Source organism: Camelus dromedarius, chromosome 30, assembly GCF_036321535.1.
Source record: "Camelus dromedarius isolate mCamDro1 chromosome 30, mCamDro1.pat, whole genome shotgun sequence".
Classification (NCBI taxonomy): Eukaryota; Metazoa; Chordata; class Mammalia; order Artiodactyla; family Camelidae; genus Camelus; species Camelus dromedarius.
In genome coordinates this window covers 19454261-19474035 of record NC_087465.1, presented here as the reverse complement: position 1 = coordinate 19474035, position 19775 = coordinate 19454261, and the positions used below count along the sequence as shown (strand labels likewise).

At 38.3% G+C, this 19775-nt stretch overlaps 1 protein-coding gene and 1 long non-coding RNA gene across 4 annotated transcripts in view; one reads left to right on the top strand and one right to left on the bottom strand.

The window, feature by feature from the left end:
• Nucleotides 1–9038, bottom strand: part of LOC105088513 (uncharacterized) — an 87942-nt gene extending 78904 nt beyond the window's left edge. For both annotated transcript variants that reach the window (XR_010378490.1, XR_010378489.1), the window contains exon 1: nt 8970–9038. This is a non-coding gene — a long non-coding RNA (uncharacterized LOC105088513). The remainder of the gene's footprint in view (nt 1–8969) is intronic.
• Nucleotides 9039–9173: 135 nt separating this feature from the next.
• The window catches only part of SNX16 (sorting nexin 16), a 32494-nt gene continuing 21892 nt past the window's right edge, over nt 9174–19775 (top strand). Inside the window, exons 1-4 of one of the 2 annotated variants that reach the window (XM_010979381.3) lie at nt 9174–9281; nt 10966–11213; nt 11301–11440; nt 16010–16096. In XM_010979381.3, the coding sequence (XP_010977683.3) occupies nt 11066–11213; nt 11301–11440; nt 16010–16096 (375 nt within the window). In that variant the 5' untranslated portion in view covers nt 9174–9281; nt 10966–11065. Of the gene's footprint in view, nt 9282–10965; nt 11441–16009; nt 16097–19775 lie in introns of both variants that reach the window. The other variant, XM_010979379.3, reaches the window with a different exon arrangement.

Sequence of the window (19775 nt, the reverse complement as noted above, 5' to 3'; positions counted from 1 at the left end):
ATCCGTGTTCCAGAATTCTCACTCTAGTAGCAAAAGTAGAGAATGAATGTACGGTGGCAAGGATACCGATGTGGAGCCAATTGCATTGGTCCAAGGCAATATATGTGGATGCCCAAAGGAAGGCATTTATAGTGAGAACTGAAGAGAAAAAAGTTCTGAAAGATAATTTAGGAAACAACTGACAGAGGCTGTTTCTGACACGGTGTCAGAATGGAGAAGTGGAAATCTGGGACAATTCTTAGGTTTTCTGCTTCAGGTGATCTAGTAGGTAGGAGTACTGTCACCAACCAAAGTAGAGAGGGAGGGAACATCACGGTAGAGAAGAGGGGGACGTGGGAGAAATAATGACGTTCAAGTAATGATGGGACATCCAAGTAGAAATGTTCAACCAGCTTTTGGAAATAAGCCTGACTGGTACGCTCCCTCTTTTTCTGTTCTCTTCACTTATAGGAAAGGAAAAACTGGGAGTGAGGGTCAACTTTACCGTTTTTCCACCTGGACTGTTGCCAACAGGCAGCTGCTCCTCATCACTGAGCAGCCACAATGAAGTGGGTGCCTCTCCCTGTGGATCGCTGGTGAGGGAGACACACTTCCTCAGTCTGTACTACACACCACCTAACCTGACTTTCCATAAATGAATACAGAGCTCAGTGGAAGCACAAGCTGATCTTTACTGAGAAAGATTTCTCTTTTTTTCAAGTTCTTTCTTTTTACTAAAGTACAGTCAGTTTACAATGCTGTTTCAATTTCTGGTGTACAGCATAATGTTTCAGTCACACATATACATATTCCTTTTCATATTCTGTTTCATTATAGGTTACTACAAGATATTGAATATAGTTCCCTGTGTTATATAGTAGAAACTTGTTGTTTATCTGTTTTATATATAGTAGTGAGTATCTGCAAATCTCAAACTCCCAATTTATCCCTTCCCACCCCTTTTCCCCCTGGTAACCATAAGATTGTTTTCTATGTCTGTGAGTCTGTTTCTGTTTTGTAAATAAGTTCATTTGTCTCGTTTTTTGTTTTTGTTTTGTTTTATTTTTTAGATTCCACATATAATTGATATAGTATTTTTCTTTCTCTTTCTGGCTTACTTCACTTAGGATGACAATCTCCAGGTCTATCCATGTTGCTGCAAATGGTATATATATATATAAAATCACATCTTCTTCATCCAGTCATCTGTTGATGAACATTTAGGTCGCTTCCATGTCTTGGCTATTGTAAATAGTGCTGCTATAAGCACTGGAGGGCACATATCTGAGAAATAATTCTTGAAAACTACCTCAAGCTTTCTTTAAGAGTGGTACATCTTTACCCATTAATTGGGACACCATCCAAGTTCTCCTGCCTCTTCTTTAGGATTTACATATATCCCCATCACTGATCACCTCTCATTATATCATTAACTCCCCTTGCAGAGAACATTATTGATCAGTTTTCAGTATCCATGTCCCATCCTCCCTTCCTAACAGCATCCAGATTGTTATTCAGACACACACCTCCTATCCCATGCAACCCATGTACTTTGCATAAAGCTGATTCAAAGTCGCCTACCTCAGGGGTAGACCCTGGTAGACTTAAGCCAGCAAACATGTTCTTTTACCCTGGTCATAGTCACCAGTACCTTGTTGGCATGCAACTTAAACAGTTCAATCAGAATGAAGCTCAGAAATTATGCTTGCAATATTCAGATGGAAGTTCTTTTTCCCACAAGAATTAACAAGGAAACATATACTTCATTACTACTGGTAGTTGTCCTATATCATGAGGCTTTTTAGGCTAAAGTCACAGAAAACAGAACAGACCACTGAACCATCAGATCACTCAAACTTAAAATCCACCTTACTTTTGGATTTTCAGGTCATTGTGCCAATACATTTGTTTTTTTTAGTGTTTCAGCAAGTATGAGCCATTTTTTCTATTACTTATGCCCCCAAGTCATACTAACTAATTCAGAACCTAAATGTGAAATGAGCTGAATGACAGAAGCACGGTCCAGAGCATATCCCAGCCTGAGGAATTGGCCATCCTGATAATAAGGTTGAAAAACTGTTAGTTAAATTGTTAGCTGTTGTGATGGAAAAGAAACAGCCTCTTCTCACAAACACTGCATTCTCCAAAAGGCACACCATCCTCTCTCTTCTGGCCTTCTCTCATATTACCTAGGTGATGTTGGTGGCATGTCTCAATAATTCTCTGAACTGGAACCCCTCAATAAGAATTGTGGAGAAGATTCCTGGCTCCGACTACCTGTGTACTATATCCTTAGAATGCGGAGTATTTAGCAACCTGTATCCTCATCTTTGGAATTTAGCTGCCATAGGTGATAAATCTCATTTATCATCTAGTTGCATATCTTTATCTCTGTATATCTATATCTACACCCACAGCCATAACCATACCTGTAACTACCCATATATGCTTTGTGCCTATATAGATATAGATACACACATATAACTATGCATAAATATATACATCCAGCTCCATAATAACACTATGTTGTTGTAACATTAGGGTGGTTATAGCAATTAAATGAGTTAATATATGTAGATGCTCAACGAGTATTTGTTGAATGAGTGAAAAGTACCTGCAACTTTTTATATTCTCGGTAAAGTCTAGGCATTACTGTTTGTATCTATTGCAGTAAAGGTAATAACAGAAAGCCCCAAATTAAGCTTGCTTATTAATAAGAAAATTTATTATCTCAGATAAGTTCAAGTCCAGAAGCAGAGCAGACTCTAGGCACAGTAAAGTCAAAGGATCCACACCATCATCAAGATGCCTCCCCCACTTCATTCTGCCATCCTCACCCAGGCTCCATCTCACAGTGAGTCCCTTGCAGGAGCCAGATGACGGCCAATGGCAGTCAGGACTCTGTGCTTCCTTGTTCATAGCCAAGTGAAAAGAAGAGAATATTCCTCCCAAGCACAAGAATTAAATCCTTCCTTTTCCTGGCCCTTCTCTTGGCCTTTCTCTCCACTTGCCTATGTAGCAAGCATCCCTAAGGTGGCTCTGTCCAAGTTGAGAAAAAAAAAATTTTTTAGATACTAACAAGCTCACAGAATCTCTGGGAAGCTTGGGGACAATGCAGCCAGGAACAAAGCCCAAAACCAAGCCATAAAATAAGTCTTGTGAGGACGCTGCTACATGAGCACTAGACCCTGTATCTCAGATGACCAACATGGCAGGCATGGGAAAGGGTTCAACTAATTAGCAATGCTGAGGACATGTTCTGTACCCTAGCTGCAATGGAGGCTGAGAACACAACTATACAGCAATTTAGAATTTTATAGTGGGAAGTAGGCTCTGACCTCTAGCCAAGATTCTTAGGGCAGGAATTCCCTAGACACAAAAAGAGACTCCAAGAGCTGGCATCCAATAAAGTCCACTGCAGAACTGTTACAGGAGCATCTGCCAACTCAGCCACCCACATGGTGTGCTGCTCCCTGGGGAAAAGAGGATGGCATGAACAAAACCCAAAGGGTTTGCTCGCCAAACTTTGATACACTTCAGGATTCAAGCAAAAGTGAAAGAAAGTTCTCCACTTCAATTGCCAGCAGACTGCTGCTCTGTGGGTCTCCAGTTCAGCAGAGGCAGGTGGTATTTACTGGAAGATCGCCAGTTTGCATCCGTGGTGTAACAGTTTTACTTGAGTGACACTGAATGTCTAACCTCTGTTAGTGGAAAGGCTAGTGTAGAGCTGTCAAGGCAAGCCCGACTCCGCCAGCGGCAAAAGCAGTGACAGCAGCTCATCCAGCAAGAGTGACAGGGAGCAATAACCAGAACAGAGTCCCTGGAGCACAGAAGATATCTTCTGGGGAGTTTAAGGATATTGTTGAAAAGGAAAAATTCACAAGACACTAGAATTCCTTAAAATGAAGTGGGAGCTTGAAACTAGCAAGATCTGGGTATTAATGTTAAAATTCGATGTCTCAGAGACATATGCATCACATATGCGATTAGAGAAACATCTGGAATCTTATTTCCTGGAATCGGAGTTCTTCGGAAAAGGAAGAGGGAGTCCTTCTGCTAACTAGTTTCCTTTTTCCTCCTACAGAACATGGGGGGAGCTTTTCTAGAAGGCTCTACCACCTGATATTTGCAAAGTTGTTTCCTTCTAGACATCCAAATCTCATCAATCGTGACACATTCTCAGAGAGGTCTGATCTGAAGCTCCAATGGAGAACTGCGATACTTCCCCTACCCCAGCCACTCTGATCGTATCACTCTATTTTATTGTCTTCAAGGAGTTTAAACCTAGCTACATTCTCAGGACTTATTTTTTGTTATGTTTATTGTCTGTCCCCACATAAACATTTACTAAATGTGAACTCCATGAGAAGAGTGGCTTTGCATATGTTGTTACTAATAAATTCCTGTAGGCTTAGAACAATAACTGGAACATATAGTAGGCAGGCAACAAATATTTGTTGAATGAATAGGAAGATCTGGCTCTTCAGAGAACTGAGGCTATTTGATACCACATAAAAATTAAAACTGTGTGTATGGAGGTCTTTATTTCAATTCAAACAACTTTGTCTCCCATTATTAAGCAGTCACTGTAAATCCTCTACATCTTTCTGCCCAGGATATACTTCTTCCCAACTACACCCCTCAGTTCTCACCCAGACACATTCTTAACCTGGTTAACCCCCTCCCAGTCTTTCTGGTCCATCCAGTCCTTCAACAATGAAGATTAAAGAAGTGAGACATCATTCATAGCAGCCTATTTACAGTAGCCAAGATACGGAAGCAACCTAAATGTCCATCGACAGTTGATTGGATAAAGATGTGGTATACATATACAATGGAATTCTACTCACCCATAAAAAAGAATAAAATAACGCCATTTGCATTAACATGGATGGACCTGGAAATTATTCAATTAAGTGAAGTAAGTTAGACAAAGACAAATATGATCTGATATTACTTATATGTGGAATCTAAAAAAAATTGACACAAATGAACTCATTTACAAAACGGACTCACAGACATAGAAAACAAACTTATGGTTACCAGGGGGGAAAAGGGGGCAGTGGAGGGATAAATTGGAAGTTCAGGATTTGCAGATACTAACTAATATATATAAAATAGATAAACAACAAGGTCCTACTATACAGCATAAGGAACTATATTCAATAACTTGTAATGGCCTATAATGAAAAAGAATATGAAAAGGAATATATATAGAATATATATAGAAGTATAACTGAATCATTATGCTGTACACCAAAAATTAGCACAACATTGTAAACCAACAATACTTCAATTTTTAAAAATTTTTTAAAAAGTGAGACATCAGAACCAATTATCAGAGAGCAAATCAGAATAACAATAGGGAAGCTGAGGTCAGAACAGGCACAGGAGGACCTCAGTTCATTAAGACAAACTATTTTAGGAGCCAAACCTAGAAAGCAGAAATTATACTAGAGCTAGGTAGGAGTCAAAGAGAAACAGAAAAGAAACGAAATCATTTGGGCTAGCTACCATAGCATCAAATGAAGCAGGGAACACAGGAGTTCCTGGAACTAAGTCCAAAGACTTGGTTTCCAACCAATGTCTTGCCTGGTGTGGTCCTCTGAGGGTCTAGGCTCCGTTTCCACCCCCTGCAGTGACAGAGGAAGTTTGGTGGAGGAGAAATCTGAGCATGGGCTTCAGAGATGACAGAATGGGCTTCAGCCCCAACCTTTCCAAACAAGAAAACCTCTCAGAGAATAAGTTTTCGTATACAAAGGACAAGCTATTTGGCCTCTTAGAGACTCAATCTGTAACTCAGCAATTATAATAGTAGTTACTTGACTCATGGAGTTATTTTAAGGATTAAAAAAATTAATGTAAATAAAATCAATAGTGCAGTTCTCTGCTCATAGTTAATTACCATTCATTCATTCATTCATTCAGCAAATAGCTACACACACTATTACTAATATTGTCTATCTTCTTAAAGTAGTTGAGCTACCTAGTAGACTCAAGATAATAATCATAAGAGCTACTGTTCACTTCGGTAGGCACTGTACTAAGCACTTACCGAACAAGATCATTTTTATTGTTCACAACAACCCTGTGAGGAAGGACTCTGATTGTCACATATTACAGATGAAAAAACATTATAAGTAATCCAAACAAAAGACCACAGCATGAATATATGTATATTCATGTATAACTGAAAAATTGTGCTCTACACTGGAATTTGACACAACATTGTAAAATGACTATAACTCAATAAAAAAAAAAAGTTAAAAAAAAAAAGACCACAGCGAACCCAGATGATTTAAGCCCTCCCTGAAGAGGCTGACTGATACCTCATCTAAAAGGTGAGCAGGAATCCTGCTGTTGATGGACTAAAGACTTGCTATATTTCTGAAGACTAAACTTTTTTCCCTGAAAACTTTTTTTTTCTTTCTTGGAAAGGATCTCTTACACATTGGGATGTTGAAATCTGGCACTGGGACCTCAGAAAACAAAATTCCTTCTCCATATTTATACCAGGAGTTGCTGCATATCTCAAACTTAATTAAGACAAAGACTCAATAATATCTCATTCATTGGTCTGTTTAATTTTGGTAGTTCAGCTTTTTTTGGTTTTCATCTTATTTTCGTTCTAATACTTTTTATAGATCTTAATCAGGTTGTGATATTGGTTTGTTTATCAGCTTCAGTTTTCAAATGATATATGTAAACTGATAAAGCATTAGATCTGGGTAGAGGATCTAAATAGACAGTTTTCCAAAGAAGACATACAGATGGCCAACAGGCACATGAAAAGATGCTCAATATCACTAATCATCAGGCAGATGCAAATCAAAATCACAATGAGATGTCATCTCACACTTGTTAGAAAGGTTATTATCAAAAAGATAAGAAATAACAAGTGTTGGCAAGGGTGTGGAGAAAATGCAACTCTTGTGCACTATTAGTAGGAATGCAAGTTAGTGCAGCCACTATGGAAAACAGCATTGAGGTTTCTTAAGAACTTAAAAACAGAACTATCATACGATCCAGAAATTACATTTCTGGGTATTTATTCAAAGAAAACAAAACCACTAATTCAGAAAAATATAGGCACCTCCACGTTCATTACAACATTATTTACAATAGCCAAGATATGGAAGCAACGTAAGTATCCATCTTTGGATGAATGGATAAAGATGTGATATATATACAGTGGAATACCATGCAGCCATAAAAATGAAATTGTCCCGTTTGAAACAATATGAATAGACCTTCCTCAGATAGAGGAAAAACAAATACTGTAAGATCTCACTTATATGTGGAATTCAAAACAAAACAAAACAAAACAAAACACCAAACTCATCAATACAGAGAACAGATTAGTGTTGCCGAGGTGGGAAGGGTGGCTGAAATGAAGGAAGGGGATTACAAGGTACAAACTTCCAGTTATAAAATAAATAAGTCATGGGGATGTAACATACACCATGGTGACTATAGTTAATAACACTATATTGCATACTTGAAAGTTGCTAAGAGAGTAAATCTTAAAAGTCCTCATCACATAAAAAAAATTGTAACTATGTATGGTAACAGGTGTTAGCCAGACTTATTGCGGTGATCACAGTGCACACAAATACTGAATCATTACACTGCACACTTGAAACTAATATAATGTTATACGTCAACTATACCTCTTTAAAAATATTTTTAAGAAACGTTCAGTTCATTTTATTAAAGTAAAATCTAGACATTCATCAATATCAGGCATTCTGAAAGATAAAGGATACACATAGTATGCATACACTGTATGCTCCTTTCAGTCATCTGTGAAGGAAGTTCTTCTTAGACAATCTCAACGACCTTTTCTAGATCTTTATCCTCATCCTAACTGGAATATCTACACATCTTTACTTCTTGAAAGTTCAATATTCGTTGGCTTCCTTGATATTAGACTATCAGGTTCTCTGCATCAAACATATCTTTCGCTACTACCTGCAGCCTTGAGCAAGAATGAGGGAAACATTCCAAGCTCAATCTTCTTTTCTTTTCTTTCTATACCTTTATCTACTAACAGAACTCGTGGATATAACTGCCACCTCAGGGTCAAAACTGCCACGTCTATCTTGAAAACTACCTCATGTTTGTCTACTGCTTCTACAGAATTCTCTTTGAATGCCTTATTCACACTGAAAGGGCAATATTATGAACCCAAAACAATATTATGCCACAAACCAGATTATCTTCCTACATTCATTTTTAAAGTGCAACTATCAACTTTTTCCAGTCTTGGGACTATTTAAGAGCCTTAGAAATTATGGAATGATTTTAAAATCAAACTGCACAACTCTAATGACAAACAGGCCTGTAAACTGGTCTTAATTTTAGTCTTTGACTATCAAAGAACGACTTTCCTGGTCATCTTACAGGTCTTTAGACCCGCACATCTAACAAGCATAATACTGTATACTGAGATAAAATTGCTCTCGAGATAGTAAAAGAACAATCACCACCGCCACACTGAAGAATTGCAGGTCTTTGCTAATGAGCACTTCTGAATTATATAGGACGAATAGACCGTAGTGCCGTATTCTATCTTCCCACTCTTAGAATCAATTGTCATCCCTTAAAGCGCTGCTAATTCTGGAAAACAATCTATATAACCTTGTAGAACCAGCTCAAGCTGGTGATGACTACAAATCCCAAGATGCAAAGCAGGATCCCGGGCCAACATTGGCCGTAGTGCCTCCTGGGAACTGTAGTTTTCTCGTCACCTGTCGGGCAAACTAGGTCCCGTAGCCTCCATTTCTCAAAAGTTAACTTACAAAAGTAAAGCTATGATTGTATATTCATGTATGACTGAAGAATTGTGCCGTACACCAGAAATGGACACAACATTGTAAACTGACTATACCTCAATAAAAAAATGAAATAAAATAAAATAAAATAAAATAAAATAAAATAAAATAAAATAAAATAAAATAATTAAGCTATGAAAAAGGTAGAATTCTTACCACAAACCTAGGTTCACCTCAGGCGCCCAAGAGCCCCGCCTGGCCGCACAGCGGCAGCCCGCGCCTCTAGGGGCGGGCCCCCTTGGCGTGACGTCACTTCCTGGAGAGGCGACCGGGCGCAGCCCCTCCCTCCACCTCGTGGGGATCCGCGGCCCGGCGGCCAGGGTAGAGGCGGGGAGCAGCTGGTTTCGGGGCGGGGGGTCACGTGAGGCTCTGGGTGCTGTGGGTGGAGACGAAAAGCTGCGGTTAAGGAGGGTCGGATTTCACCGTCCCGGGGAAGCACGCCCGAACGGGATCACGGAGCGGGCTGAGGTAGGGACCCGGCGGCGGGCGCTGTCCTGGGCGCTCGTGCGGGTGACACCTGCGCCCCCGTGGCTGGTGGGCGGCGGGCCGGCTCCCCGGGAGGGTGGAGGAGCGGACAGGAGTGCCCGGGCCAGCCTCAGGCCACCGCCGACTCCGCCGCGCGTCCGGGAGGCGCTGGCGCTGCACCGGGAGGCGGAGGTGGGAACGTCTTGGGGCCCCGGGAGCCGTGGGTATCGCCATCCCCCGAGCCCAAGCCCCTTGGCCTGCTCAGACACCAACCAGACGCTCCTAGGGTCGAGCTAAGCCCGGGGTTCTCCGCTTTCCTCTCGCCACCGCCTTCTCGCCCACGGTGTTGCTCAGGCTGGGGCCACTTCACCTGCCCGAGGTTTTCCAGAAGAGGACCACGATGTTCGTCCTCAGAGCATGTCGATGCCCGGGCAAAAGTGGAGACGTTCTTAATGAGCCCAGCCCGTTTTCTTAACGTTTGGGTAGCGCTCACTTCCTTGCAAAGTCAGCAGTTGTATTGGTCTGAGTCCTCCCGCGAGCCCAGTGGCCTCAGGTAGTGAGTGGCGAAGGGCGGGGCCACCCCACTGGCCTTCAGAAGACTGGGATTCCAGACTTTTATTTACTTCTTTTTGGGAAGGCCGTCGGGCGGAACCGAGGAGCGGTGAATCAGCAACTCAAGTTTCTTGAATCTTTGATGATCAGGAAGGTTGCCCATAGCCACGTGCTGGGTTGAAAATCTTAATTCAGCATCTTCCCAAGTTTGAGCAGCTTGTTTCCTACCCTTCTCAGCAGGGGTGTTGCGTAGACATAGTTGGATAGACAGACGCCTTGTTATGTGCCATTTTCCTGGTCTTTAGTTATTGCCCTTTCTTCGTTTATTGTTTAACAGCTTAGTAGCAAACCTTTTTTCTTTGTATTTTGAACTTATTCTGAGACAAGCTAAACTCGTTGTTTTGACAACAGAGTTTACTGAGGATGAGTTTTTGGAGATTTAAACAGAATTTATGGCATAGCAGAATTAGTGACAATTGGAAACTGAAGAATATTTAAGCTTTAATCGTTTAATCTTATTGGATATAAGTTGAACGTTCATTGGTGTTTATTTGATTAACTTAATTTGACCAAGGTGTTTTTTGATCCCTGGCTTAATAAACTGTTGCTTTAAGGGCTGTTATTATTTATCCTGAGGCATCTAAGTTTCTGGTTCACTGTGGTTACTGTGGATAATTTTTTTATTTTCACGAACTAAATCAAAAGGAAACTGAAATAATTTTTCTCTTTCCTTCCTTTCCCCTTCCCTCCCTGTTCTGTATGTAGTAGTTTCAGGACCATAAGTAGAGAGTAAAGCTTCAGGAAGGCCTTTATCACTTTTTCTCTTTCCAACTCTTTTATATAGGTGAGATCAGGTAACAATGAACGTTACAGAAATCCATCACAAGGAAATAAAGTGGGGAAAATAGGATAACATGTAATGTGAGTCTCAAGAGAAAGTGTGGAGTAGTTCTGCTCTCTTCCTTGCAAATGGGAGTTCTTAGAGATGATATTTTAGGATTAAAGGAAGAGTGTTTTCATTCCAGATAAAATAAGTGTCACAAAATTTAGTGAAATGGATTTGAGTATTTTGTTTTCTTTTGGATAATGCTTCAGATTAAAAACTAATCTTCCAATATGTTCTTCTCATTTTTAGATAGTGAATTCCTAAGAAGAAAATAATGGATTGCTTATTACTTGTTCTCTAATTGTTTGGACTCGGAAGTGTGCAGGTTTGTTTCAAGAGCCAAAAGAAGATGGCAACTCCTTATGTCCCAGTTCCGATGCCCATAGGGAACTCTGCATCCAGTTTTACAACCAGCAGAAACCAAAGAAGTTCTTCTTTTGGGAGTATTTCAACAAGCTCAAACTCTTCCAAAGGCCAATTAGAAGACGCAAATATGGGTAATTTTAAACAGACAAGTGTACCTGATCAAATGGATAGTACTTCATCTGTCTGTAGCAGTCCCCTCATTAGGACTAAATTTACAGGTGCAGACTCTTCCATTGAATATTCTGCTAGACCAAGAGAAAGTGACGAACAAAATCCTGAAACAGTGAACTGGGAAGACAGACCTTCGACACCTACTATCCTGGGTTATGAGGTGATGGAAGAAAGAGCTAAATTTACTGTGAGTACTGACTTCCGCCGTACATCGGTAGAAGATGAAAAATTGATTAATCTGTGTTCTAAACTCATGTTAAATGATGTTAGCCCATACATGTAATTTCTTGAACGTAAAATTCAAGTGGTTTATGCCCCTTAAATTCTGTCATGCTGTAGTGAACTTTCACTTCACTGGAATGAGTTCATACAAACCAGACACAGCTGTGAAACTGGCACACAAATCAAGAACAGAACGTTACTAGCATCCTAAACCTTCCCCCCTGCTCTCTGTCAGTCAGCATCCGCTCTCCTGATAGCCTAGATTAATTCTGCCCGTTTCTGTACTTTATGTAAGTGGAATCACAGCACTCTTAGACACGGTCTCTCTTCTTCAGCATCGTGTTTGTAGGATTCATCGCTGATCTTGCACGTAATTGCAGGTAGCTCATGTTATCCCTTTATGTGAATATGCTACAATTTATATATCCGTTCTACTGTTGAACAGCATTTGGATAATTTCCAGTTTGGGACTCCTACAAATACCGCTGCTATGAACCTTTTAGTACCTATCACTCAGTAAACACACATACTCATTTCGGTTGGAAAGCTGCCTGGGGTAAAATTGCTGGATCGTACGCCCAGCTTTAGAAGATACTGATGAACAATGTACCAGAGTGGCTGTTCTAATTTTTACTCTTTTAAGCAGTGTCAGAGAGTTCCACTTACTCCACACCTTCCAAATGTGGTATTTTTCCTTTTCATTTTAGCTCTTCTAGTGGGTGGAACCGTATCGCTTTGTGCTTTTAATTTGCATATAAGACTTTCCTTTTTTGGCTATTCTCTTTTCTAAGTGTCTCTTCAAGGCCTTTGTTCATTTTTCTTTTGGGAAATCCTTTGCACTTTGATCTGTAGTATCCTATACATGTTGGACTTTAAGTCCTTTCTCAGAACACGTATTGCGACCATCACCTGTCACTCTGGTTTGCCTTATCCTTGCTTAAGGATGCATTTGACAATCAAAGGGTCTTCATTTTAATGTAGCCCAGTTTATTAATTTTTTTCTTTCATGATTAGCACTTTTAAAAATCTGCCTACTCCCAGGTTACAGATACGTTATTCTGTGTTTTCTTCTAAAAGCTTTATTGGTGGACCTTTCACAGTTAGATCTGTAGATAATCTGTGACTTTTGTCCGTGGTGTGAGAAGGGGTCAAGACTTTTTTTTTTTCTCTATATGGGATCAAGTAATCAAGTTTTAATTAAAAAGACAACTCTTTCTCCTTAGCATTTGCACTGTTGTCTGTGCATAAATCGGGTGACCATAAATGTATGGGTCTGTTTCTGTGTTCCATTTTTCCCTCCTTTACCAATTCCACACTGTCTAAAGCTTAGTGGTAGGTCTTGGTATCTGGTTAAGTACTCTAGCTTTGCTGTTCCTCTTCAGGATTGTCTTGGCCTTTTGCATTGGGATTGTATTAAATCTCTAGACTAACCTAGGGAGAACTGACATCTTGACAGTACTGAGTCTTTGAATCTACAAACCTAATCCATTTATTACTTTAACTTTTTTAGAGTACCTATCATATGCCAGGCACGTTTCTAGGTAATAAGGTACAGCAGCTGGACTGAATGAATGAAAGATAGATAAGCAATGTTTTTTTTTTTAATGCTGATATGTCACATTGTGATAAGTACTACTAAAGAAAATAGAGAGTTTCTTGAAACTGGAGTTGCAATTTATATTGTGTTGTCAGTCATGGCCTCACAGAAAAGATGTCAGCACTAAGGGAGAATGAGCCATGAGAATGTCTGGGGAGAATGCTTCCAGACAGGTGGCACCACTGCCAAGACCTTCGTGGCTGACAGCAGAATAAGCAATGGACAGAAATGTAGGAACCGGGATAACAAGTGAAGGCGAGAGAGTGTGACACCCAGATTAGGTAGAACACACAGACCACTATAAGGCCTCTAGATATTACCCTGCATGGGATGGGAATCTTTGAAAAGACTTTAAAGGGAAAAGTCACATGATCTGACTTAATTTTTTTAAAGGCTCATTCTTCTGCTGAGTTGAAACTAGGTTTTGTGGGGGAAGAATGGAAACAGAAGAGAAGTTCCTGCAGTAATCTATGGGAGACATGATGATGGTGTGGACCAGATGGTGGAGGAGGTTCTAAGAAGTGACCAGATTCTGGATATATTTTGAAGGTAGAACCTTGAGATGTGGGGAAGAGAGAAATCAAAGATGATCCCAAAGTTTTGGGCCTAAACAGTGTGAAGAATAGGATTGCCATTTAATTAAATGGCAGATTTTGAGGGGCAGATCAGGCTTTATTTTTTGATGTGCTGGGTTTGAGATGTCTGTTAGACATCAAAACGGAGGTGTCAGGTATGTGTGTGCATCTGTGCATGTGAGTGTGTGCACATGTTTATGTAATATATGTGTGTATATTCAATGTTGAGTCTAGGGGAGAGATCTGAGATGGAATTAACAAGCTTGGGAGTCTTAGGTTTGTAAAACAATTTTTCCTAGGTATATTTCTTTGAATCGATCTCTTAAGAAAGTATTAGGATGCACTGGCAAGGTTTTATGCAGAGAGTGTCAAGTGTTTGAAAAGTGTTTAAAAACAAAAGTGACTAGGAGGGGTGGTGAGTAGGACTGGGAATGAGTTATGAGGTGGGGCTTCTTCGGTAATATTTTGTCTCTTGCTCTTGGTAGAATTTACATAGTGTGTTTATTTTGTGAAAATTCATTAAGTAGTATACTTAAGATTTTTGCGTTTTTCTGTATGTATGTTTATGACTCAGTGTATGCATCTATATTTGTTATTGTTTACTTAAAATCAACATAAAAAGATAGACAGCACAAAGTAGTATATACTAAGTTTCAAATAAAGAGTAGAGACAATCAGTGCTGTTAGAACATAGAGGAGGCAACCATCTACTGTCCATAAAGTTTTCATTGAAACACTACTTAAACTGGTAGAAAGGCAGGAGAGCTTTCTCAAAAACATAAAATACAGAAATCGGTTGTCTTTCCTCAAGAAACAGGAGTGTTCAGAGACCACTGTGAAGAGAAGTTAGTTACCAGAGGGTTCTTTTTTTAAAACAGCAAAATAAAGTTAATATGTATTATATGTAGATCAACCGAATAATCATTATGAGATTGATTTTTATCATGTGTCAGTGGTTCATAGTCAAAAGTTTTGAAGTCAGTTTATCCCTTTTGTCTGAATTAGTAAGAAGAATGTTCCCTTTGTATCCCCTTTGTGACTGTCTTATATCAGGACTTTTTGGAGACTTTAAAGGATGTCTAGACAATCTTCCTCACCTTTCTATGTTTCAAGATAAATCACTTATTTTACTTCACAACTTAAGGATTCATCCTTAACCCTTGCTGATTCTCTCCCTTAAAAGCTGAAAGAGAAGTCTGTAAGGGAGAAAAATCAAATGGTAAGGACGATCTACAGTCCCTAAATAGTGAACTGTTTCTAGATCATCCAGTAGGATTATAATATGAGTCATATTTGTAATTTAAATTTTTCTAGTAGCCATGTTTAAAACAAAATAAAAAGAAACTGATGAAATTATATTTAATAATATATTTTATTTAACGTAATATGTTTAAGATACGATCATTTCAACATGTAACCAGTATAAAATCATTTTAATGAAGTATTTTTACATCTTTTTTCATGCTAAGTTTTAGAAATCTGCTGTGTATTTTACACTCACAGCACACGGCGGTTTGGACTAGTCACTTTTGGAGTGTTCAGTTAGCCACTTGTGTCTGGAGTGCAGCTTTGAAGCTACAAGCTACAATTGAAAGTTATTGGATTGTAGACTGTAAGAAAAAAAGTTACTCTTTCTAAGAGAGTTTCACTCATTCAATAGATAGATTTTGAGTACTTATGTGTCTCCTATTTAGCTTGGCCCAAAATACTGTACCAGAAACTACCAGGATATGTTTCTCTGAGATTCTGTTACAAATAGCACTTTCTCAATAAATTCTAAAATTATGAAAAATGGAATCTAGGTTTTTTCTATATGCTTTTTATAAAATACTGACTTGCCTCAACCAAAATTTTCTATTTAATAGCCTAGATAATAGAAATGTAAACTTTTATCTAATATGGGTATTTTTTTACCTTAATATTTCAGCCTTGAAGATTCAAACAACATCTAATTTATGTGAAAACTTTCCTTCGCAGTTATTGAGTTTAAAAATTAAACTGATTATATAAGACAAGAGTGGCTATTTTTATAGCTTTTTCAAACATGATTGATTCTTTTATTAATTTTAGAATATACTAGCATAAAATATTTTGAGGCCAATGAGTTCATTTCTTATTAGTGTGCACTAAAAAAGCATTTTTGTCTCAAATTTGTCAGTCATGTTTCTTAAGAAAAAAATCTTGCTTTTGGTGCCTACATCAATTATTTATACATTTGATGGTTTAAATAATTTTTGATATTTTTTACATAATTGCTTATGATCTGAGTTGTCAAGTAAAAGTTTTTAAATTATTTGGTTTGAATTTTTAATTATTTTTACATATATATGTTTTTATTCTCTCATTGTCTCTTTCTACATAGGTATATAAAATACTAGTAAAGAAGACCCCAGAAGAAAGCTGGGTAGTTTTTAGAAGATACACTGACTTCTCTAGGCTTAATGACAAAGTAAGTACTTTAATAAATCTAAAACTGATAATAATTTTGAATTATTATCCATTCCTGACAGTTACGCTGTTACAGTTGTGTTTTTTCTCCCTTGTTACAATTATTTGAGTGAAGTCAAATCTTTGCAATTTCCTAAGAAAATTAATTTTAATAGGCCAAAGTCTCATCTCTATATGTAACTTCCTTTTTTTTTTTTTGGAAACAAGCAAGCACTTTTAGTATAAAAGTTTGAAAACCTTGAAATTGCTAGCAGAAATATAAATAAGTGATTTTTCTATAATCTGTGAGTTTGAAAAGATATTTATGTATAATATGACCTCCTAAATCATATGCCTACAAAGAAAGAACAAGAAAAAATTAGCATATTGTGTTAGTTTTCTATTGCAAATTATTACATGCTTGTGGCTTAAAACACACCTTATCTCTAGATTTGGACTGCTTGGCTGAGTTTGCTGCTTAGGGTCAAACAAGGTCAAAATCAAGGTATTATCTTGGCTGGCCTCTTAATTTGGAGGCTCTGGGAAAAAAATCAGCTTCCAATATCATTCAGGTTGTTGGCAGAGTTTGGTTTCTTGTGGTTGTGAGAGCAAGGTCCCTGTTTCCTTGCTGGTCCTCAGCCAGAAGTTGTTCTTAGATCATGGAGACCACTCTCCCGCCCTTGCACAGGACCCTTCCGTCTTCAAAGTCAGCAACAGCAGGTCAAGTCCTTCTTGTGCTTTGAATATCTCCTGTGCTTTGACTTCCTCTTCTGTCACCAGCCAGGAAGAAAGCTCTACCTTTGTGGGGCTCATATGATAAGATTAGGCTCCCCTAGATAATCTTCCTATCTTAAGGTCAACTGAACAGTAACTCTGATTGCATCTTACAGAATCCCTTTTGCTGTGTAACATGACAAAAATCACAAGGCAGCACCATGGGCAAAGGTCATGGGGCCATCTAGATTCTGCCCACTGCACATGTGAAACAGAGAGGATAATAATAAACCTCAATACATTTAGAACCCTTAAAAACAACTAACAAAAAAAGTAAACCAGAAAGTAGAAAATTTAGCAAATGATATGAGCAAGGTAATCCACAGAAGAAATATAAACGACCAATAAATTTGGAGAACATTTAATATGACAAATATGCCAGGAAAAGAAAATTAAGAAACCACTTTGATAGGCTTTAAATGGTAATATCCATTGTTGGAAAATCAGTCTTCCTGGAGGACACTCTAAAGCTGTGCATAATTTTGACACAATAATCACATTTCTGGGATTTCTCCTATATAAGAAATTATGGATATGGGCAAGATTTAGCCCTAAGGATACTTAACATGGCATTTTACTTACTGTTTTCATCCACATTTTGTTTTTAATAGTTAAAAATGAGAACTAAGCTAAATTTCCAACAATAGGGAATTGACTGAGTAAATTGCAGTAAGAATAAAACAGCAACTGAGGTGTTCACAGAGCTGGAGGGAAATCAGGTGAGGCAGTTGGTATTTAAGAAGCCAAGAGAAAGACCCTTTCTCCAAAAGAAGCAGGTGGTTTGTGATGCTTCTGAGAGGCCAAGTAAGATGACCTTGAACCAGAAATTGCTCCCTAATTGTGACAGATGTTTGGTAGAGGAAACTCTACTGGTCCCATCCTCTCCCATTCTCCACCTTTCCCCCTTCTTCTTCTGGAATTTATCAAAACTTCTCAAGTTGGTATAGTCTTAAAATGTTTGGTGGTGGGAAACCTCATTATGTGACTTTGCAACTGCCTGTCTGCCAAAAATTCCTCCCATTCTGAAAACCTCAGTTTAAATGAAAAGGTAAAATATAACATGCTAAACTATTTTGTCCTTAACTAATGTATTGTTAAGATGACTTTTTACAGTTCCAAAATACTTAAAGTATTATTTCTAATGTATTTCTACCAATATTTATAAATTTTGTTTACGTTCCTGAGTTGTTATTTTAAACTGATGACTAAAAACCTGTAATTCTTTACATCTCTTCATTTTTTTAAACATTAAACAAGAAGATCAAAATAATTCATGAAGTTACCAGATACTTAAGTGGGTATTGTTAGCTTTTTTATGAAAATTGTTGTAATTTTTGTTCATTTAGACTAATCTCTAGCAGTTTCGATTTAGAGCTATTTAATCCCTTATGACTTCTTATTTTTCTTTCAGGACTCAACTGTTATTTAGTGTTGACTTCCCTTTATCTCTCTAGATTCATCTTGATTGCTAAAATGTTTCTTATCTTAGGTAAGCTGAGATTTAGATAGCTCTTAAGCTTTTGAAGAAAGATGTTAGTAGGAGTTTAATTAAAATCTGGTAACTATCTCTTTGATACTCCAAGTTGGGCACTTAAAATTAATAAGTGTCTGTGTCAGTCTTCTAGGTACCAGAAAGAGCTCTACCCATCACAGCAGCAAACCCCTGCTTTTACTGGCAAGAATCAAAAATGTGTGTAAAACACCAGCAGCCACAGAGTTTAAATGGTAGTTATTATTTTTATAATTGTTAAAAATAAAGTAAAATCTTAGGATCTTTCATTTTCTGAAACCAACCTTGAAGTATTTACGAAATGAGTAGTTTGAGTTCAGCACTGGGAATTTGGTATTGTATAGAAACTGCATAGATCTGATTCTAACGTTGAGGAGCTTACATTTCCCTCTTGTCTCTAGTAGTGAGGAAAAAATAGTCAATCGACAAAATGAAAATTATTTAACATAACACTGGTTAGAAACAGAAAATTTTCTATAGAACACTTATTTTTTTTTTCTTCCTCTTTTTTTTAATCTCCTGGGTTGTTACCTGGCTTCAGCTTCTCTAAGAGTTTTTAAGAGCTTCTTCCGAGAAAGTCAGAGGGCAAAGTCATAGCAAATCTGGAACATATAAGGCTTTTCAGGGTTGAGGCATCTGGCAGGCTTGTAAGGCAGACTGGTGATGAATGATTTGCAGAAATATGGCCATGAGAAATGGGGTTTTCTATCTATTCTGCTTAAAAGCTCACTATTTTCCACTTCCAGGTCACAGAAGTAGGTCAAAGCTGAATATTTCTGTGAGGTAAAACGATTATTCTCAGTTGATTACAGGCGGAAGAACATAGGGTAGGAGCAGAACCATAACCAGCTCACTGTCAAGACAAGCCCAGTTCATATGAAAATCTAGGCTAATCTTCCCATTACAGAGACATTCAGTGGTATAATCCTCAACAAGTCTGTCTTTTGGGTCACACTGTCCTGAACTGTCCCGAACTGACTGACAGCATGTAGTTCTTAAGTAGCATCCTAAGATTGCTTCTCACTGTCTTTCTGGGGATTTTTTTTCACTTTTCTCCTTTGGTGGGTCTTGTGTCCTTTATCTCACATCTTCTTACTTGAGTTACTCTTTCCTTTTAGTAGAACTCCTCCCCTAGTAGCTTCTTGAGGAAAATTATGGGAGGCAATCTCTTTCGGACCCCACATGTCTAAAAATATTCTCACTCTGTCTTCATATTTGATGGAAATTCGGGCTCAGTATAGAATTCTAGATTGGAAATACCTTTCTTCAAAGTTTTCAAGACATTAAGCTATTGTCATCTTGCTTTTAGTGTCAAGCGTTGCTGTTGGGAAGTCCAGAGCTGTTCGTTGTCTTGATCATTCATCCCCTATTTTTTCCTTCTTTGGCAGTCTGTTGCATGTTCTCTGTATAAGTAATC